The sequence below is a fragment of the Micrasema longulum genome, unplaced genomic scaffold (assembly GCF_059751315.1).
Source record: "Micrasema longulum isolate JH-2025_06_02 unplaced genomic scaffold, ASM5975131v1 h1tg001157l, whole genome shotgun sequence".
NCBI lineage: Eukaryota > Metazoa > Arthropoda > Insecta > Trichoptera > Brachycentridae > Micrasema > Micrasema longulum.
The window spans coordinates 128,064-152,074 of NW_028278344.1; the positions used below are offsets into that span (position 1 = coordinate 128,064).

A 24,011-nucleotide genomic window follows, 5' to 3' on the forward strand; every position below is an offset into this window, starting at 1 on the left:
ATTTAAACTTTTAACATTAGAAATCAAACACTGATTTGAGTCTACTGAACACTTTATTTTATTTTTACAAATTTAAAAAATATAAAAACAAAAAATTTCATGACAAACGTTTCGCCTTGTTAGGGCATTTTCAAACGAATGTGAAGATTAGATGGATTGAATGTCTTTATGTAGTTATATAATTCAAGGTACTTAAGTAGAAAATAAAAAATATTTTATGAACTATAGCATGTACATTAATCATAATTGAGGGAAAAACCAATGGTAGTGATAAGAAATTCATATAATCATTATATTCAATCCATCTAATCTTCACATTCGTTTGAAAATGCCCTAACAAGGCGAAACAATTGTCGCGAATTTTTTTTGTTTTTATATTTTTTATATTGGTAAAAATAAAATAAAGTGTTCAGTAGACTCAAATCAGTGTTTGATTCCTAATATTATAAGTTTAAAATGTATTTATACAAAAACAGGAAAGATAGGTAATAAATTGCGGAGTTAGGATGTTATGAGCATAAAATAAGTTTAACTTTTAAACTTAAATGTTTTACATAATGCAAACATAGCAACCCTGAAACGACTGTATAAGAAATTTAATCTCAAGCTGAGGATGGCATTTCAGCACCGGTGGTTCTCAACCAAGAATGTTAAAAGCAAAATACCATCCAGAATCATACGAAATACATGGGTTAATGCGGAATTTAAAAAGCTGTGTAATATTCGTGATTGCACTAGCAATAACTTATTTTGTGTAAGTAATACAAAAAAACGCGTTTCGTATTAATTTACAAAGAAAATCAGATGAAAGTATACACAAATTAAGTTTAATGAACAGAATTGAAAAAAAAACGGATATTTACAATAAGAGAACGGCCTAGAATAAAGAAGAATGAACAAAGACAGACGACGAGAACGTGTGTGTTCCACTCGAAAGGAAGCACTGTCCCAATTGTATCAGCATCCTGCAGGAACAGCTTCCTGACCCACCATACCTTACCCACCTAGGCATCCGCGCATCTGAAGAGCTCCCAATGCGGTACCCAGATCCGGACTAACCAAATCCAAAAAGATGACACAGTAAAGTGGGTACATACTCGTACAGACGTATATCAATCAAATAGTCAAATATAATTTGAATTACACATCACATGGTCATTTGAAAAGAAGAGTCGCTGACGGACGGGAATGAAGATAGAGATGCGAGTATTTGCCGCAAACCAAAAACAAGAAGAAAATTTTCGTTGGATTGATCATTATCAGAGATAGTAGAAAAATCTAGTTTCGACCAACTGTCAACAGCTCCACGTAACAATAATCTCGCTTGCGAGTGCCGGTCAAACACATTATAACATCACTACCGAACTAACATCAATCAAATAAAGTGCACCCAACACAAGATCAACGGCTTGCCCACCACATACCGCACCCCGCATTTGAGGACATAAGTTTCCTTATCGGTGTCCACGTACAAGGAAAAATTGCTCGTTGCCGAACGAGAAAAGCTGCCCGAAGGATCTCTCTGCAATCTAATAGCCTTAGCATCTTTATGCTGGAAGATGGTAATCCAGAAGTACATTTTGTGCACTTCATTGGAATAAGAAAAGAGGGAAGTGAATTCTTCACTGACTCGGACAAAATTGATTGGACATGATTTATTCGCTGAAATAATAACAAAACTTTTAAAAGCCTCGAATTTTTTTGGAAGCCACTAGATCTGTATATCTGACAGGACCTATAACAGGGCCACTAATAGTAGCGAGAAGCTTCGTTCGGTAATCATAGAGAGGAGAAAAGGGACAAGACCACATGATGTGTTCAGAAGATTGATCAAGATATCCACAGCAACACGAAAGGGAATCAACAATATTAAAAACAAATAATTTCTATACTTCTTCATGGACCAGGTGGATTTATCAACAATGGTGAATGTTACACTGTGTGTAAAGTGGCCACTTGAACCAGCCATTGACTGGTCATAAGCCCTGTAGATGCCTAGACTTCTATATTACCTTCTCTTAAATGTTCTTCATCTCTGTTGTAATATGTTAATATAAACCGCTCCCCAGGGAGTTGAATTCTTGTCTTCAAAAATTTGGACAATCTTAAAATATTGTTTTTAAAAACAAATAATTTGTGCACATACAAGATCAACAACCGAGGTGTGCGTGCATCTACCTAGACCGCCATCTCCATACAAGCTGTGCTAGCTTCGCGAGGCCGCCAACTTCTCCACCAGGTTCCAGCATCACATCACGCCCCAACATCAGCATGTTAGTGAAGTAAGCAACCTTCCCTTCAACCATATAGTCCACTCTATATTTTCTTCCTCCAGGGCGAGGTATTTTCATTTCGTTTCATTTCATTTCGTTTTTTTGCACCACAACAGGTCAGGAGGCCTAATTACAGTGGTGAATTATATTACAGAACAACCAGGCTTGAGAAAAAACACATTTTAATTTTTGTTTTCTCACCGGGAATCGAACCCGGAACCTTCCGTGCGTGAGTCAAGCGTCTTGACCACTACACCACGGAGGCCGCCTCTTTCTTATTTTCTCACACCTCGTCCACTTCTCATTAAATCTTTAGTTCCTTTTTTGTCCCGCTCCATTAGGTATCTCAGTGATCGGCAATTTTGCCAAATTTCAAATAGCGTAACCTCCACTTGATTTATTGTTTTTAAGATTTTTGCCTGAGAATAGCAATCAAGTTAAAAACATTTTTTCAGGGTTCTGGTTCTAATTCTCACACATTACTGTGTTCTGCATTCTCATCGGAAACGAGTAGAGATGTAAGTAGAAAAAGCAAAATCTCACAAAGGACATTTGTACAAAGTGCCACCACAATAAAATGGTCAGCAAAATAGTAAATGTCAAATAATAATCGTAGTTTATGAAGTTGAAAGTATACAAAAAAAACGACCCAATCATCGCATTTCTACAGGGAGTTTTCAATGTTAATTTTTTGGAGAATAAGAGTCATTACATTTATTTTTCTTGTTAAGATTTTTGGAATTATTTCACCAAGTTTGGTACTTACGTATCTTCCAAAGTAATTTCCATTTTGTACCAAGTGAGGATCAGTACGTAAAGAAGACATCCTTCGGCTTTGTATAACCTTGACAGGTTTACGCGCCACAAATCTTTCGTATTCAGATTTCGAACTATCGAATATATCCGCATTCGTACTATCTTATTCACTAAAATAGTACTTACGTATCTATCCGTTACGCTTTATTATTTTTTTTATTGAACTACTTATGCAAAATGTAAATTATGCCTAGGGCCAAAGCACCAGTAAATGACCACCCCCCAGTAAATGACCACTGGTTAATAAAACACAAAATAAGAAGATATTATTAATATTTAAAGCATTAACTTTGTGGTCAAACATTAAACTACATTTTATTAAATATTTGTATATAACCACTTACCGACTTTTCTATGTCTACCGGTTTCGAGACGTACCCGTCTTTTCGTCAGGAAACCAATTAAACCAGCATGCAAACCATGAGGTTTTTTGAAAAATATATGTAAATCAAAACACGTAGTACTTTATATAATTGGTGTACATGTTATTTATATTTTTATGTATTTCATTGCTTTATATTGTTTTTTATTATTTATTATACTATTTATTTTATTTTATTTATAAATTCATTGCAAAAAAAATATAAACATACTTAATAACAGGGAATCTATATAAAACCAATTAATGTAAAATGAAAACGGAGTGTTCTCTGTTTATGATAGTCTCCATCTAACATGGCACAGCCTGTTCTAAGATGGAGATTTTTTATCTTTAGAGTGTAAATAGTCCTATACTAATAAAACAATAACATAAAAAAGAAAAACTAAAACTACTTTATTATAAATGCCTAGCTAATCAAATGTAAGAAATTAAAAATCATTATTATCCAAATATAAAGTATATATATGTGCCAAGAATACATGTTACTTAAACATAAATAAAAAACAAATATAAAGCAATGAAATACATAAAAATATAAATAATATGTGTACCAATTATATAAAGTACTACGTTTATTAATTTACACATATTTTTCGAAAAAATCTCTCGCTACACTACTTATATGTGCAGTTATTTTTATTTTAAAATTTGTTTAACAATTTGAGTCTTTTATATTTGGCAATAAATCATTAAATATTTTTTGAGCAATTACATTGTACTGCTTTTTACCAAAGGCGGTTGATACAAATGGGACAATACAGTTAATTTATATATCTATATTATTTATGTTAAAGTAACACGTATTCTTGGCACAAAAATATACTTTATATTTGTATAATAACGATTTTTCATTTCTTACATTCGGTTAGCTAGGCATTTATAATTAAGTAGTTTTAGTTTTTATTTTTTATGTTATTGTTTTATGGACTACTTATGCTCTAAAGATGAAAAATTTCCATTTTACTACAGGCTGAGCCATGTTAGAAGGAAACTATCATAAACAGAGAATACTCCGTTTTCATTTTTCATTAATTAGTTTTATTTAATTTCCCTGTTATTAAGTCAGAATATTTTTTTTTTGCAATAAATTTATAAAATAAAAAAATAATAATTAAAAGTAACCGCAACGCATATTTAGATATTAAATAAAGCCATGTGTTTTCTCGGTAAATGCATAGTTGCTAGATTATTTTTATTTACTTCACTAATAATTAATATCAGTCAAAGTCACAGCGAAGCGTTGCCGGGTTCAGCTAGTACATTATGTAAATTGGCGAACATCCAACCAAACAAAAATCAGAAATACTAATAATATTATATTGTTTTAAAATTTATATTTATAGCACTAACTTTGTGATATTCCATGTTAAAATATAAATAAATATCAGCTTTGTTTAAAATCACTAAATATTTTTTTATTTGCCGACCGGTTTCAAAACATTACCGTTCCTTCGTCAAGGCAGAAAATAAAAATTAAGATTAAATATTATTTAATTCTTACAAATAATAACAAGTCGGAATCTTAAATGCATTATTTGCCAATATTGTGTGTTCAGTGCATTATATATTAATACAAAGCGCTTTATAGAGTAAAATATTACACAATATTTATGAATATCATGACATCTTTTTTCTAACAAGTTTTTGTCTTATTTTACCTGATCTTACAATCGCCTATCAATCATTTGAAACTTTATAGTTCATATTAATGGTGCGAAGGGCACTGCATTGGTACACCAATCGCAGTGTATCTTGATCATTTTTGTTACATGAAGGTAAGACGATTAATTTTACGCCTCTGGTGCCAAATTAGGTCCCGAGACCTCTTGCATAGTCGGCAAACGCGCTGACTACTACACCACGTGGCCGATAAAATTTATTTATTCAATAATACTTATTGCATTTATTTAGAAAAAAAACAACCGTTTTTACATATTATCCATATGGAAGATAAGGGTACAATGAAATTTAATTAATTAATTAATTCAATTTTATTAAGAAAATTAATAAAATTTAAATTGTTAAAACAATCATTAATCATTTTCCACCGCCATAGAAGATATTATTTATTTAAACAAACAAACAAACCATCACGCCGTTTCCCCGTAGGGGTAGGCAGAGATGATAAAACGCAATATCACTATATCTTTACATACAGACCTCGCTTCCTCTACATTCATACATCTTCTCATGCACGCACGCCGATTATTCCTACTTTTGACATGTCCATCTTCAAGCATTTAATGGACTTGATCGTGCCATGTCTTTCTCGGCCTTCCTCGTTTTCTGCATCCATCAACATTAGCATCGTAGATCCTTTGAGCCGTTCTTTCGTTGTCCATTCGCTCTACATGTCCAAACCGACCCAGCACCCCTTTCTTGATTTTGTCGATAATGCATATCTCAGCCTTACACAGTTCACGGATCTCGACATTTATGCACTTATCATACATAATTTTATCACACATTCGCCTGAGGGATCGCATTTCGACAGCATTTAACCTACTTTCATCATTTTTTTAATTCCATACTTCGCTCCCATACATTAGAGTTGGCACTAGAACTCTATTGTGAACTGTTAGTTTAGCCTCCTGCGATAAACATTTGTTTGCCAAAAAAAATTTAGTGCACCGTTCACCCTGTTTCCGGCACTCACCCTCCTTTCAATATCTTTCTCGGTCTTTCCATCCCTAGTCAACATACTTCCCAGATACACAAATTTTTCTACCTGATTCAGAATATCTTCACACTGATCTCACATTTAGTTATATTTTCATCCCTCTCAAAAACCATCACTTTCGATTTATCAACATTCATAAGCAAATCGCTTTTCTTGCATACATCGTAGACTTTTGTTACCAAGAATTGCAGGTCTTCTTTGTTGATAGCAAGAAGCTCGGCATCATCCGCATACAGAAGACAGTTAACAGTTTTTATTTAAAAAATAAGACATTTTTGTAATTCATAAATGGCAAATGGCAAATAGAATACGTATGTATATTAAATAATAATATTAATGTAAATAAAGTAAAATAATAACATAATAGTAATAATAAATAAAAATAAAATGATAGTCATAATAAATAAATATAAAATACGTATATAAAATAAGTACATTTATAAATATATTTTATGATAAGAATATAAAAAAAACAGATTGTTTAAAAATACTGAAGAAGGTTCCAAACATAATCAATATTAATTTTTAGTGACATACTCATCTAATGAAATAGGCATATTATCAACGTCTATAAGGAATCTTCTATAAGAATATTTAGTAAAGGACAGATAAAAAATATCTGCGTGACCGGAGAGAACGGTATTGAAATAATGCCATGCTCCATAGAAAAAAGCATTATTTCTTGAATTTTTCTTGGGTATCGGCAAATTGAATACAGTTCAGAGTCTTATCCTGTTGGGCACAAGATATTCCTCTAGGTTATTAATATATACCTCATATTTTGGTTTCCATATCATAGAAGCATACTCCAACTGACTTCTCACGTATGTGTTCTAAAGTAGCGTTAATGTTTTAATATTTTTTAAGTTGTTATACATTCCCATTAAAATACAAAGCACTGTATATGCCTTATTAATCATTTAATATATGTGAATATCGAATACAAGCTTAGAATCTAAAACTATTCCCAACTCTCTTGTGACATTCCTTTTAGCTACAATTTGATTCATTACAGCAAACTGGAAATTTAAAGTGTTATGTTTAGGCGAGAAAGATACACATGTGCATTTATTGATATTTAGGGTAAGATAGTTGATGCGGTAATAATCTAAGAGGCGGTTCAAACCAGCCCGTAAGAAATTGAAGTCCTCAATTGAATATATTTTAATAAATAGTTTACTATCGTCAGCAAAGAGTGCAGATTTGGTATGAAGAAAGCATTTCTAAATGTCGTTGATAAATATGTAAAATAGAAAGGGCCTTAGAATTGATCCTTGGGGTACGCCAGAAGTGACAGAAAACCAGTTGGATTTATATGCAGCAATTACTACAGCTTGTGACCTATTTTCAATGTAAGAATATATTCGGTACATTCGAACCAATTGCACGTCGGTATCAAAACATTTGAAAAAAAACGAGCAAGTTTCATTTTGATTGATGATAGTACTGATTGGTTTTCGAGAATAAATTGCAACGAATTTTCCTTCTTACAATAATAAGCACTAACGATTTGGGTTAAGTGGGACCATTTCCGCATTGGAAATCGGAGTAGACTCGAATCCCACGCATTCCGCGTGATTCCTTCATGTGTCGAAATTACCCATCGGCAAGGTGACTCCATGGGAGATAAGAATTGAGAAGAAACACTTTCTCCGGTTAAAATCGATCTGTAATCGAAGCCATCGTCATTCCAAAAGCCGCTGTCGCTCTAAGCGCACGGCCACCAAACCGAACGATCGAGCAACGTCTCTAATTCGATTTTTCGTACGCGACTGCGTACCTACCGAGTTAAGAAAATCGCGACTGCGCGTCCCTAGCGAGCGAGCGAACGCGACCCATCGGTACTTTTTAAACTTCAAATCCAAATTCTGAGTTATCTCATCGCGACGGTCGTCGAGAGCGCACGTATAGTAACCGGTTCGACCAAACATCGAGATTGGTTCACGCGAAGTAACTGCGATTTTCCAACATTTTTCTTTCAAAATGATTAAGATTTTTTAATAGTGTTATTCGAATAACCTTGTTTCGTTCAGTGGTTTTAATACTCTAGAATATATTCATGTATTGTGTTATGGATGTGCTTAATTCTTAAATAGTGACAAAAATTTTAATAATTTCATTCTGTAATTGTGAAATAATTTTCTGACTAGAGCTTCGAAAATGATTATCAAAAGGTTGGTATTGAATTAACTAACTGATGTTTACAATATTGTTTATTCATTAAAATGTTTTAATATTTATATATTGCGGAATTCTTTATTAGGTAAAACTATTGATACGACCTTAAAACACACATTCCGTGGATAATTAACCACGTTTTTATTTCGATTTCGTGTTTATACTGACTCTTGATGACAAAAAAGCATAGATAAAGTTGATTTAGCTACTGACAGTACAAATACAATGAAAATTGAATACAATACTCTTGAGACAATGCTCAATTAACATTTTTTTTTTTTTTCAAACATATGTCTTTATTTTGGTAGGGGGGTATAAACAAAAAAAATCATATATTTATACTCACGGCACAACCCAAATATTTTGCTTTATTTTATTTTTATTAGGAAACACAACTGAAATTACTTATGTAAATAAATTAGTATAAAAAATGGAACATATAGTACATTCAGTTAAAAATTTTCACAAATAAAATTTAATATGTGAAACTTGTAATACACTTAGGGGAAAACATAACAAATAACACAAGAAAAAAAAAGAAAAGCACTGCAAGAAGGTTGAGTATAAAAATATAAAGTAAAGGAGAGAAAGATCTTTTTTTTAAAGAATAGACGATTCGGAATTTGTATTTAAGAAATTATTTTTTTAAATGCCGTTATAACATTTACAAATCATTTAACTGTATATCAATATATTAAAATGAAGCGATGGTCAGTTTATTATTTTATTTATAGAGAAGTTTGCTTACAGAAAACATTAGTTTTTTTATAATGTATCTTCTTTAAAAAAACCTATTGAGAATTTTCCTTATACATGAACATTGTTTTGTTATTATTTATTGAGTTGTTATAATCTAATTATATATACCCAACTTGAGTCTACAAATTTAAAATAAAAACAAAAAACAGAAAATCGCACCTTTTTATGACATTTTCAAATTAACATCGTTTTATTCTTGAATTTTTTTAAAAGTTTTTTTTCAAATATTTACCATGTCTTTACTAAATATTATTTATTTAGGTTTTAGTTTATATAACTCCATCTTACATTTAAATCTTTGCGAATTCCTTAAGTTGAAGAACTGAAGCATTTACCGATGCACCTCTTTAAAGCATGTAGAATCTTGCTTGATTCTTTTGAATTAGGAAGTTTAGTGTAACGGTAAATCGGATTAAAAAAATGTTTTTTTACGCACGGTAAAAATTATTTATTTTATTTATATTTAAGTATTTAATTCTACAGGGAGGTTTCAATGTATGAGAAAAATTATAAAAATGTGTTCAGTAAAAATAAACTGATTTAAATGACGTCATGTTCTTGTGAATCAACAATGACAGAGTGTTGTGATAGATTTTCAGTTTACGGTAAGCTAATTCACCAAACAGCAAAACTCATCGTAAAGAACTTGAGACCTCACATGCGGAGTAATTAAAAAATGTCAATACTTAGAAAAATCATAGCGCTAAAATAAAAAAATAGCTTTTTTTTAAAGTGTTGGCTTAGTTTTAAGTATACTAACAAATAAAAATTGATAATCCTTTCAAATAAAAAACAAAATTTAAAAAACACTACTAAACTTTCTCGTTATTTGACTTAACGGAAAATCTATTTAAATCAAACACTGATTTCAATCTCGTCATTTTATTATTTTAAAAAATATGTTAATGAGTCATAAATGAATGGTTTATACTTCATCAATACATTACAACACGGATTAAGAACATTTTGGAGAAGTATTATGGAAGTCTTGGCATTTACAGGCCTTATGACCTGTCATTGGCTGGTTAAGTGACCACTTTACACACTGTGTAACATTCACCATTTTGCCTAAACATCCATATTTCTTCAATTCTTCCATCTGTTGAATTTAATGAAGTTAAAGAGCTGAAACCTTAATTTTTGTGAAGAGATTCATCTAATCGAATTATTTCACATAACAGACAACGACTGAAAATATTTTTCCAATTTTTAAACTTCTTCTTAGATCAGTTAGCTTTCCAGTCTTTTGTCTGCAAACGTTTGAACAAACTCAAAATATTGTTTATAATTGATATTCGTTTGAAAAATCCCTAATAAGGCTAAATAATCTAAAGATTTTTTTCCTTTAAATTAGTAGACTATACATCATACAATCATCATCATCATTCCCTTTCCGCACCTAATGATGGTGCTAGGGTACTGGATTGGTACACCAATCGCAGCATCGATCAATTTTGTTACATGAAGGTAAGGTGATCAGTCTTACGCTTTAGGTACCAGTCCAGGGACTATGAAAATATTGTCTGGCGAAAACACCCTTTTAAAATATTTCATATCAACCATGTCAGGAATCGAACCCGAGACCTCTTGCATGGTAGGCAAACGCGCTGACCATTATACCACGAGGCCGACATGAAACTATATACATCATATAGTTTCTTTAATTTTTTTCTATGTCCTTTACAAAAAAAAAATTAAAGATTTTTAAATATTAAAGATAAATTTCCTTTAAAAATAAGAAACCTGCTGACAAGCCGGTTTCGCGGTTTAGTGGGTTTTGTTATATTTTATTTTGTATTTTCTTTTCATGTTTACATTTTTAAATAAAAAAATATTTTTAAAAAATAAAAAAAGTGTTTGATTTAAATGTTTAGGTTCTAACGTGAAGATCTACAAAATAAACGCCAACATAATACACCTAAAAATATTATGCTTAAAAATATTTTATATTCATTAGGAGAATGGGTATATTTTCGTTTCTTTTATTTGCGTTTACGTTTACGTTATTTAAGCTCTGTTATTGAACTGATAGTATGCCACGATGTGATTACAGGCAAGAAGTAGAACTACTACGTGCTACAGAGTAACGAAAGTGAAACAACTCGGAATGTAAATCAAGTTGCGTAACTTGTACTGTCGTACGTCAGTAGCAATAAACCAGTATTCATAGGAACTCAAATGCTACGATACTAATATTCATACACACAATTGCGTTTACTTTCAGAAAATTTCAATTGAGTAGTTAAATTGAATTTTTATTTTTTAACTAGCTTATATTTATATTTTCTTCAAGACCATCGAAATAAATTCGACCTTCTAGTCCTTTTTAAAATTCTCAACTCACTCTTGATGCGCCTGAACTACTGAGCTCAAACAAACTAAATATCCCAGCTAGAAACCTCAGACAAAACTTACTCTTTCATACCGATAACCATAGAACTATGTAGTTATGGTTTTCATTTGCCTATGCCCAGAATTCTTAGGTCTGCCAACAAACATACCAGTCTTTATTTCTTTGATAGCAAGTTGTCTTCTTTCAAACGATCACTGAATCAAATTCAATTATTAACACCTCTCTCCCGCTTCCACTCCCACCGAGTCTACTATATACCATTGTGTCTTTCTACTTTCTTTTATAATCATTTTTTATGAAACAAAATGTCCTTAAAAATGCCCAATGCCCAAAAAAACAAATAAATTACTTTAAACGTCGCTTTAAATTGAGGATCGTTTTTTCAAAACACCATATTCGCCCCAAATGGCGTTTTTTTATTTATTATTATTTATATATACGCCCTACGGGCTTTTACATTTATTAGTAATACATTCAAGTGCAGCAGTGTAACATAAGGCTTATTTTTGTTAAAACAAAAAAAAAACAAGAAACTATAAAATATATAAATAATGTTCAAAACTAATTATTAAAGTCGTAATAAAACTTTCTTTTTCATGCAATTTTTTCCAAGTTTTTGTTGTGTATTATTATTATTATCTTATCTCTTTTTAAAATTATGTATCAAATATTTTTATGTACCATGTATTATATTATTATCTTATATACACTTACTGTTAACTAATTTTTATTATTTGTTTTTAACATTAATTTGTTAATACTATTTTTTTAGTTATTTACAATTTGCTTTTCGATTCTAACATTTTTCTTATATCCATTTTTTTTTTCTTTTTTACTATGCAAAGTTTCACTTTATATATTGCATTGCAGCATGCTTTTTTGTTTCTACATGAATACAAAAAAAAATTGTTTATTTTAAAAATTATTACTTATTACTATGTTTGTACTTACCTGTATATTTTTTGTAAATGCCCCTTGGGCGTATTGCAAAATAAAATAATTAAATCAAAAATAAATAAATAAAATTTAAAATGTAACAACGTAAACTGAGTTTACCCTAAAGATGGCTCCTGCAATGGTAGCCGAAACGTCGGAACAAATCCAACACACACGGTATCACCCTAAAAAGAAACATATTGATAACAGTAACCGTGAAAACCTTCGCAACTATTTATATAATATATAGTCTACTGATTTGAAGGAAAAAAAATCGTAAAGTTGTTTCGCCTCATTAGGGAATTTACAAAAGAAGGTAAATTACAATCAATATTTTGAGTTTGTCCAAATGTTTGTAGACAAAAGACCGGAAAACCAACTGGTCTAAGAAGAAGTTTAAAAGTTTTAAAAATATTTTTAGGCGTTGTCTGTTATGTGAAATAATTCGATAAGATGAATCTCTTCACAACAATAAAGGTTTCAGCTCTTTAATTTTACTTAATTCAACAGATAGAAGAATTAAAGAATATAGATGTTCAAACTTTTCAAACTCTGTTTTTGCTCAGAGACATCTCTCATTTATCGAACCGAGAGTGTTCAATATTTTGGAAGAGCGTTTTAAACTCTCAAGGACAACAACTAATTTTTTTTAAGAGAGGAGTTAAGGACTGGATTTTCCTTAGTGAGAGGGATTTGAGTGGGAAACTCCTTGATGATTTTCCGAATGTTTGAGTTTACTGTTTACCATATTGATGTGTAAATATGTTTTTTAAATATATATTTTTTATTATTTTTTATGTTTCCAATCCTATATTTGTGGTGATATACTCATGTGTGTCTGTGTTATATAATTGCTCGTCCCATCTCAACACAGGACTTTTAGTCCCATGGAGTTGGGACTTATTGTCTCAAATAATGTACCATAAACTTCTGAATGTAAATAAATAAATAAAATAAAATAAACATAGGCAAAATGGGGAATGTTACACAGTGTGTAAAGTAGCCACTAAAACCAGCTAATGACAGATCATAAGCCTTGTAAATGCCTAGACTTCCATATTCCCTTCTTTAAGGTATTCTTCATCCCCGCTGTAATTTGTTAATCTTAATGACTTCCGAGGGGGTGAAATCCAGTCTTATGTCTACATACATTTGGATAAACTCAAATATTGTAATAAAACCAACTGATGGATAATTGTTTTCAGGCGTTGCCTTGTATGTGAAATAATTTAGTCAGATGAATCTCTTCACAACAATAAAGGTTTCAGCTCTTTGACTTTACTAAAAACAAAAATAGACGAAATGGTAAATGTTACACAGTGTGTAAAGTTGGCATTTACACCAGCCAATGACAGATCATAAGCCCTGTAAATGCCTAGACTTTCATATTCCCTTCTTTGAGGTATTCTCTATCCGTGTTGTAATTTGTTTATATAAATGTGATGTTTATGCTTTGAATCATTAACAAACCTTCAAATAAAATTAGAATATTTATCGCACACCCGGATACAGAGAAGGAACTTAATTTTGTATCTATTAGAGCATCTGATTTGTCTCATAAAGATACCTGAATAACTTTAATGTACAACATTTTGTAAATATGACGTTTAGTAGGTATTTAATCTGTGTCCGGGCAGAGGAAGAATACAATTCAATGTGTGAAAAAGAACCATAACTCTAGACGTGTGTTTTTGACTTGATTGCTTTTAAATAAAAAAATTGCGAAAGTGACAAGACCTCAGTAGCTCAATCGCAAATAACTATCGATGTGCTTAAAAACATGCAAAGCATTTGAGCGATCACAATGAACAATAATGAACATGCTTAAGTTATCGAAGTCATAAGTCAACGCGTGTGTAATATCTAAGTTAACGCTCGTGTCTGTTAGTTTTTTTTTATTTTCCTCGTAAATAAATACAGTTCATTGGCGAAAAATCGGCGTTTACTTTAAAAAATAATACAATATATTGCATTTGCAAAATAGTAAGGAGTTTCTAATACAAAAAAGTGAAAATTATAATTGAATCACTATGGCGACTGCTTTTCTTGACATTTGGCTTACCAACCTCCGACTAAATGGAATAAAAAGCGTGATAAATAATAAATAAATAAAGAAAAATAGCAGTTTTGGAATATTTTCCATATTTACACCAGTGAAATTAAAATATGTGATTGCGCAGCAGGATTATACGTCGCGAAATGTAAATATTTTGACATTTAATATTGGGTGTTCACAATCAAGCTAAGCCGAAATGTTTTTATTTTATGTATAAACTTATCATTTATATTCATTATTTAAGATTTTTAATTTTAAAATTACACCGCCCGTGACGTCACTAGTTGTCGTCAGTGAGTTGTCCTGAATGGTGTGTTGGCTTCCCGGAAACCGGAAATCTATCCGACGCCGTAGTTAATTGATTGATAGCAAGAACGTGCGATGTGGTACACCGAAACTTATTTTAATAAAAACGTTTTCATCATTTTTTCATATGGTTTCGTGAAACTTCGCTGTACAATTAAATGCTCTAATTTTTACTGCATTTAAGAAAACATTTTTTATGACCAATTTCCTCTTGCACTGAAATTCCTCATTACCAATAAATAACAATAAACGTATTTTTTTTATTTTTTTTTTAAATTGAAATTTTATTGATAAACCCTTACGGGTTACATACATTTAACAAAATGTTTTCACTTTTAAAATTTACATTCTACTGTTAATAATAATATTTTTAACATCTTTTGTAAAGGTTGCCTGAGTAAATGTTTTGTTTAGTTTTGTCTGGTAGTTTATTGTATAATTTCAGTCCATGGTTTATAAGTCTCGATTGTCCTTTTCTCGTTTTAAAAGATTATATATGATATTTTTCTGATATTCTCGTATTGTGTTCATGTTTACTACAATTTTTTTCAAGTTTTAATTCTTCGTCTACAATTACATCAGTGGCTAATTTATGAATAAATTTTAAAGATTCTAGTTTAAAGAGTTCAGTTACGTTTAATTGTTTAGTTTGTTCAAAAAGTTATTTAGTTGCTGTTAGATAGGGAAGGTCATATACTAACTTTAATATTTTATTTTGCTGTCTTTGTAGTCTGTTTATGTCATTTTGATATCCTGTTCCCCATAGTAGTTGCATATAACATATTTTAGTTTTTACATATGCTTCATACATTAAAATTTTTTCCTTTATTGGAACAAAGTTTTTGATTTTAAAAAATAGACTCGATAAAGTTGCCACTTTGCTAATTAAATTGTTGATATGAATAATCCATGTCAATTGTCTGTCTATTGTTAGTCCTAAGTATTTAACATGTTCAATTTCAGTTAGTCGTTCATTATTTATGTAAGCATCTACTTTTATTTATTAATTAATATATGATATATAGAGATTTATTTACTAATATATGATCTATAGAGATAATACTCCATAAAAGTCCGAGCTAAAATGTCATCCCCAAAGGAAAGGAAATGACCAACGGAGGGAGCAAATGTTGTCACATCATATCACGTCGACTTTTGCAAGCAAAACATGTATTTAGTACAGTAAAAAGCGTGGACTGTTTACATCAGTCTACTATAAGTTCTATTCAATATGTCGCTCACTTCTGCATACGCGTCACCTTTGTTTGTCGTTTCTTTATACGCCCGACTAACTTAGCAGGATATAGATAGCTCACGAATAATAAGTACTGGTAACATATTATTAATAAGACTTTTTTGACATTAAACATTACTTACCGGTGAAAGCCTATACCATCCCTTTTCCATAAAGATTTGTGCAGTATCTTCGCTTTCGTGTAGACATTTTAGTAATTGCGAGGAGAAAAAAGTTCAAAAGTAGCCGGAAACTGCTCGCAACAGACTAAAGTCCGTTTTATCAAACAAATGGCAATTGGCCGCAGGTTGAGGGACCATATTTTGAACGCTCATGCTTACTTTAGTTATATACCTCAATGTATTTAATACGAAATAATTTAACGACCATAAGCAAACGACCACAAAATCGTCACAACCAATAAATTGTATTATGTTAGGTAAAGAAATGACACGTTTTAAGTTATGGCTGTATTTCGTTAAATGATCGTGCGTTTTATACAATTATCACATACAATAAATGACGATTTCTTTCGCAAAATGTTTCCAAAATATATGGTTTACGTGCAAATCGCCAAAATAGGAACGAGGACGGGTGAAATGAAGGTCACCATTGCTCCTTCGTGAATATTAATCGGATGTCGTTTGCATTTTCGCTTAGTATTCATTGGAGACAATTATTCTGCTATTATTCAATACAAAACTCCATTGCTTCAAAGTATATCTGGCGTTTCAATAATGCAACATAACTACACATTTAGAAAATGTAATTAAATCTTTGAATAAAACCACTTCCCGACTTTTCTGTGTCTACCCGTTTCGAGATGCACTTACCTCTCTTAGTCACGAATAATTAAACCAGCATGCAAAACCCACTATACACCAATCTTAACCGAATTTAAAGTGTCTACCAATTTAAATGCTTTCTTTGTCCTTCAGTTCACGTTGGAAGAACATCAAGATATGAAGTGTCTTCACAATAACAATTTCTCTGAATTCGCAAATCACCTAATCAAGTTTAATCATGACTAATAAAGTTACGGGAGTAAAAATCTTCCATACAAATAATAATAACTTATAATATTATAAATCAAACACTGATTTGAGTCTACTAAACACTTCATTTTATTTTTAAATATAAAAACAAAATTTCGTGGCAATTAGTATTCGAACGATTAGAAATTACAAAATATCTAAATAACCCTTATTTTAAAATAATAAATGAACAAACCAACCTAATATCTTCACCACTATTAAACATATTTAAATAGACTGTTATTATTCACTTTGCCCTTTATGAACACGCTTACATGACGCGTAATTAATAGATGAATCATGTTTCAATTGCATTTATACACTTTGATGAGAAATTCTCAAAAATATAAATATTGTGTAACAATACATTTATGTTTTTTATAAATTTCTTCATAATATTTCAATCATGTTTTAAAATTAAAAAGAACAGCAACTTATTATAGTATTATTGATATATTTTGATAACAATTATTTAAAGTTATAAAACTATAAAGCTTCATTAATTATCTCACAATACATACGCGTAAATCAATAAATACTTACTTTGTTATATTTTTTACGAAATTCAAATATAAATACCTAAATTCCCCAATACCTATTAAACACTTACCCTTGCCCTTAACCATTGGTTTTTCCCTCAATTATGATTAATGTACATGCTATGATTCATACGATTATTTTTATTTTCTACTTAAGTACATTGAATTATATAACTATATAAGGACATTCAATCCATCTAATCTTCACATTCGTTTGAAAATGCCCTAACAAGGCGAAACAATTGTCACGAAATTTTTGTTTAAATTTTTTTTATTTGTAAAAATAAAATAAAGTGTTCAGTAGACTCAAATCAGTGGTTGATTTCTAATATTATAAGTTTGAATATGGAGTTCTACAAAATAAACACCAAATCAATCAACAAATAATAAAAGGTTTAAAGTTAATAATATGGAAATATTTAGCATTAGGAAAGCTTTAACCCAATCAGTATCAGCGTCATTCCTCAGGTACGCGAAGAAAAATAATCGTATTTCGTTGTTTTCTTACCCAATCTGCCCCATTTTTTGCGTGCATCTAGCCAAAAATATATTCTTTACAAAACAATATAATTTTCATGTCGATAGGCTACACTTCTTCTGAAGTTTGTGTTTTATAACGATCATTTTCTTAATTATTTTATAATTTAAAAAAACTTCACAATAATTAAGTTTTTAAAATTTGTATACTTATAAATATGTATAATTTTTTTTAAATTATTAAATTTTTATTTATTTTTTATATTTTTTACCATTTTTGATATGAAAAGTGAAGTTTTGATGAAATTGGCTGTAGTATAGCCCGATATAAAAAGGCTAAGATAACGCCGTCTTTTGGGAATCAGCGAGAACTTATTCAAGTTATAATTATTATTAATTTTCACTATTATCAATTTTGATATAAATTATATTAAACTTGAGTACGTTAGCAATAAATAAATAAAAGAAAGTACTGGATGTAGATATAGTAGGTATATAAATAGACTACTGTAAAAGGACAAAATGTTATAAGACGTAAAAAATAAAAAGTTCCATGAATAAATAAAATTAAAAAATAATCTTAACTTAAATTAATTCAGTGTAAATTTTTAAAACAGTTAGGTACATTATATTTTTGTACAATATAAACATAATAATTATTTCTGTTTGGTGGGGAACATAAACATAAGCTTTTTTAAAAAATTAGGATGTTTATTTTAAAGACATCGATATTGTAAGCATGTTGATTCGCAAATACGTTTATTCGTAGTAGGTACTACACTGGAATTAGTCGATGATTGGCCGCAGTATATAACAGTGAATAATTCAATCACTTATTTTTAATTATATGTAAAATCCTTATATCTAAACTAATTTTGAGGTTTTTGGCGTTGACTTAGTGCGAATCCAATGTCATCGGAAGAATCAAATCAATTTTATTTTACCTAGCTGTCATATTCCGATTAAAAAGCTTTAATTCGGTTAGATTAATACTACAAAATAATAATTTATGAGTACAAATTTATAAAATAAAAATCAAGTGTTTGTTTGTTTGTCCGTCACAAAAACTCCTCCGTAATGGTAAGTCGTAGCTACGTGAAAGATGTTAGTCTAGATGCGATTATATGTCTTTTCCCAGCCTTCTTTGATTTAAAATTAAACTCAATAGTAACTGTAGTGACGTGAAATTTGAATTGAAATTGAAACTGAAAATTGAAATTGAAATTTGGTCCGCCAAAAATGTTTACGGACATATTCGATATAAAATTGTTCGCTTAACGGTAAGCCATAGCATGGTGAAATTTAAAAAAGGAACGTAATTTCATATTCTTTTGGGATGAAATGAAGCAAGATATTTTAAAAAATTAAATAAGCACTACTAGACTTTAATGTAAACGAATTAAAATTAAGCTTAAAGTGATCCCTAACATCGGGTAAAAAAAATAGTTGTAGCATAATATTACAGCATTTTTTAAAGACGAAATTGCTCTTAAACATTCAAACATGATACGAAATGAAGGATTATTGACTTAAAAACATCTAAGTAGTGTCACGAGACGAAGCTTACATCAGACAAATCCACAATTTCAGTGTTTGCTCCTAAGAAGTTGATGTTTGCCAGGTAGATTTTAGCTTTAATTTATGTATTTAGTTACATACCGGTTTTTTCATGAATTCACGTGACTTTGTGACACTAAGATACAAGGTTTTACCAGTTTGCATTCTATAATTATATTTTATTATAGAAAATACTTGGTTTCCCCAGAGAACATTTCAGGTCAAAGACCTATTATGGATATTATTATTTGTTTCACACCTTTTACTTAAGGTTTTTTTTCTATCAGTTTTTGGTTGACCTTTATGGGGACTTTGACATTTCAATAGAATATTTTAACAATATTCGCTGTTCACATTTTTAGAGGATTTATTACTTTTTGTCCTGTGGAGTTTCAAACTTACGATCATTTTCTGTAACACAACTCAAAATACCAACAATATCATAACGCGGGTTTTTCCCCATAAGAATAGACTGTAGTCTGCAGTTTTGCTTTCTATCGCTTTATTCATTTTATTTATTTATTTAAAACTTCAAGTACAAACAATATCTTCCAACCAAAAAACAAACTTGTGTCGGGTTGTGGTCCCGTGGCTAGTGTCTCGGACTCACAGACTAAAGGTCCGTGGTTCGAATACTACTCTACCCCAACTTGATTCCATTTTCTAATAGTGAGTTATTTACAACTCGTTGAGAATGGCCCTCAAAATTAAATATTTGGGTAAATCATAAGAACGCAAATATTTCTTTTTTCTAAAAAAAAAAAAAAAAAAACTGGTCAAAAGAAGAGATTGGTCAAATGTTTGTACTAAAAAACCATAAATATATATTAAAAGATACATACATAATATGTTAAAAAAATAAATTCAAAATGACTGCTGTTTTTTTAATTGGGAGATAAGGCTTGCACATATATAATATATAATTGAATAATAATATAATTAGAGCGATAAAAGGGTATTAAAAGGGTTCTCTTGTTACTAGAACGAACAGATAGTCCGTGTTGTGATAGAGGTTGGAAGAGCTCTCTCAGATAAACAGGCGAAATGGGATTATTTAAAATATTGTGAAGAAGTGATATAATGTAAATGTTTGTTCTATGCCTTATACTGAGCCAGTGTAGTTGCGTGCAATATGTGGTTGAATTTGCAAAGATTAAAGATATAACGTATACAAACATTTTGCAATCGTTCTAACTTATCAAGTAATTCAGAGTTAGCATCTGGATAACATGCATCCGCATAGATAAAATTCCTTATAGAAATAAATTAATAAAAATGGAATTTTTGAAGTTATGTTTAAAACACCAAGAACCGTTTTTTAAGATTACTTAATGATAAATACATGCAGCTGGTGTACTAAAATAATGTTTATTTTTAAACAAACTGCAGCGCGTTTCTCATAATTTGTTACATCAAGACGTATTAAATGTGTTCCAAATGAATGATAGTTTATTTTTAAAATTCTAAAGTTCATTTGTAATTATGTTGTAGATAAAATAAGTAATGAATATTTAAAAGCCTCACATATTTACCATTTAATTAATTACGTAATCTTTTGAGGTATTTTTTCCAATGCTAATTATCTCCCTAAGTAGAGAATTCAAGATTCTGGGTATACTGATCGTGCGTTACAATTATTATTAAATTTAGAAATTATTCAATAACCTTTTTTTTCTTTGCACGATCAGGAAAACAGGCATATAGCCTACGAGTTCCGAATACAGAAGTCAGACATGTGAACATTTAGAAACATATTTAGCAACAAACACAATTTAACTCATATCAACAGTTAACTTTTGAATGACTGCCTAGATTCCTCAATTATATTTTTTATCAGCTTTGCATAAATTATTAAATGTTCTGTGAATTCTTGGTAGGGGTGAGTGGTAACCAATATTTGTTCTGTAGACTAATAAATGAAATTGTTGCTGATGTGTTGTTCGACTCATTACTGAAAATTTTGTTTGTACAGTTTTGACGCCTCTTCAGATAAATGTATTATTTTATGTGCGAGCGTAATGTTTGATAATTTCCGCTTGTTCGACTTAGTAATTAAATGAAAAAAGCCTTTCTAATTATCTTGTCTTCAATTACATGTAAACGTCTTGAACTCGAAAAAGCTATTTATTTTTTAATAGAATTACGAACGATCTCTAATAACGAATCCAGTAATTTAGACAATGCTACGTTTTAAACACATTAATTTAAAGCATTTATTATTTATTCGTAAATAAATACAGTTTGCTATGCAGACATTACTGGAATGTTTATGCCAGTCATAAGCCCGCATACACTATACGATGTCGACATAACAACTAATCTCCATTTTGCGAATAACAAAAACTTTAAACTTTTCTTTTTCCATATCAGTAACGGAACTAAGAACACTCGCATAAAACATTTATCTCTGTAATATTTGTTCTACTTTCAAATTAACATTTTTTCCGCGTATTATTAATTTCGCTGTATGTTTTACTTATACTCAACTTTACGTACAATGTACAATAATATATATTTCTGACGGATTCCGGATAGGAAGTCCGAAATTCGAATCCTGCTCCATTATAACAACTTATTTATTTATGAACGGACACTGTCCATGTATACAATTTATAGGGTTTAAATATTACAATAAAATAATAGTTTAAAACATTTCAAAAAATAAAAGAAGCATTGACAAATATAAAGAACATTAAGACAAGATCTGGACTATTTACTTAGAGTTCGTTTGAATCGTTGTAAACTTAAACCAAAAAGTCCAGATCTTGTCATTTTTTTATTTTTTTTTAATTTTACTTTTGCACCACAACATGCCAGGAGGCCCAATTGCAGTGGTGAATTACATGACAGAACACCCAGGCTTGAGAAAAATCACATTTTAATTATTGTGTTCTCACCGGGAATCGAACCCGGAACCTTCCGTGCGTGAGTCAAGCGTCTTGACTACTACATCACGGAGGCCGCCGTCTCGAGTTAACAATACGACAAAGACGGGTCATTGGAGAATTAAGGCCATAGTTTGTTCTATGCTGATCGATGAACAGTACTTCATTGTTTCTCAACCTACGAGTCGGAATATTGAATTTTACTTATCCCAGTAATGATGGAACATCGATTATACCATTTAGTATGCCGAACATATATATGGAGTCGATATTTTCTACGTTTTTGCAAACTAGAAATATTAAAAATTGACTTTTTATCAGCATAAGAATAATTACCTCTCTCTAGTCCAAGTATCCACACTACTTTTCGAAACAAGCGATGTTGGACTGATTCAATGTGATTTATGCGATTGACATAGAATGGAGACCAGACCACGGAGGCATATTCTAGAAGAGGGCGAACAGTTGAGCAATAAAGAGTTTTGATTGAACGGACATTAGTAAAATCAGAGGATATTTTGTTAATGAAGTCAAGTAATTTCAGTGATTTGTTTACTGTATTATCTATATGCTCGTTGTGTGTCAGTTTATAGTCCAAAACAATTCCTAAATCTCTGATGGACTTAACTATATCAATTTTTGAGTATATTAGGTACTCGAAGGAAATCGGTTGGTTCGTTCTATGAAATGACATTATTTTGCATTTTTAAATAATTAGTTCTAATTCATTGACTTTACACCATTGGTTAAAAGAGTTGTCTGATTGAAGAAGAAAATAGTCTTGTAAAGTTTGAATTATTTCGAAAATTTGGTTGTCGTCCGCGAAGAGCCAAAAGCGGGAGTAAGAGAATGATTTAGCAACATCATTAATAAACCAATTAAAAAGCCGGGGTGCCAAATGAGCACCCTGAGGTACACCCGATGTAACATCAACACTGGTCTATAAATAGTTATTTATCCGAACATTTTGTTTCCTACCAGTAAGATACGATTTAATAAATGAGAGTAATGGATCTCTTCTTCCCAAGACACTTCCCAAAACATGTAATTTATATATCAGAATTTTATGACCAACTTTGTCAAATGCCTTAGAAAAATCTGTATAAAGAACGTCAATCTGCTGACCAACTTGTTTCCCGTTTCCTACCACGATTTTTTTAGACCAAAATTGAAATATTTTAATCAATCAAAAGAAAATAACGTGAATGCGAACGTTTTTTTTAAATTAAAAAATTGTCTCTACCTCGTGGTTATGGCGAGTGCCATATTACAGCATGTGGCACATTGCGTGTTGTTATTGCGAGAATTCGACGCTAGATAATGGCCAAGTATTTCGTAATGTCTAGATAGTAAATAGACAATAATAATCAAGTTAGTTATTGGCCCCTGAGCGGTGCGAGATGGTGCTACATCGTCGCTTAACAAATATTTATTCGTCAGTAAATTAGAATTACGTCATTTGTTTTCAAAATTAATTTGTCCAATGCTACTTTGAAAATTCCTCACCACGAAATTCCATACAATTTTGGCGAAAGACAAAAAAACG

The 24,011-nt window shown here is 30.6% G+C and overlaps 1 protein-coding gene across 1 annotated transcript in view; it reads left to right on the top strand.

The window, feature by feature from the left end:
• The first annotated feature begins 7,838 nt into the window (after positions 1-7,838).
• Positions 7,839-24,011, top strand: part of LOC148276730 (uncharacterized) — a 140,285-nt gene continuing 124,112 nt past the window's right edge. Inside the window, exon 1 of the mRNA XM_088233850.1 lies at positions 7,839-8,325. Coding sequence (XP_088089976.1) covers positions 8,312-8,325 — 14 coding nt within the window. The 5' untranslated portion in view covers positions 7,839-8,311. The remainder of the gene's footprint in view (positions 8,326-24,011) is intronic.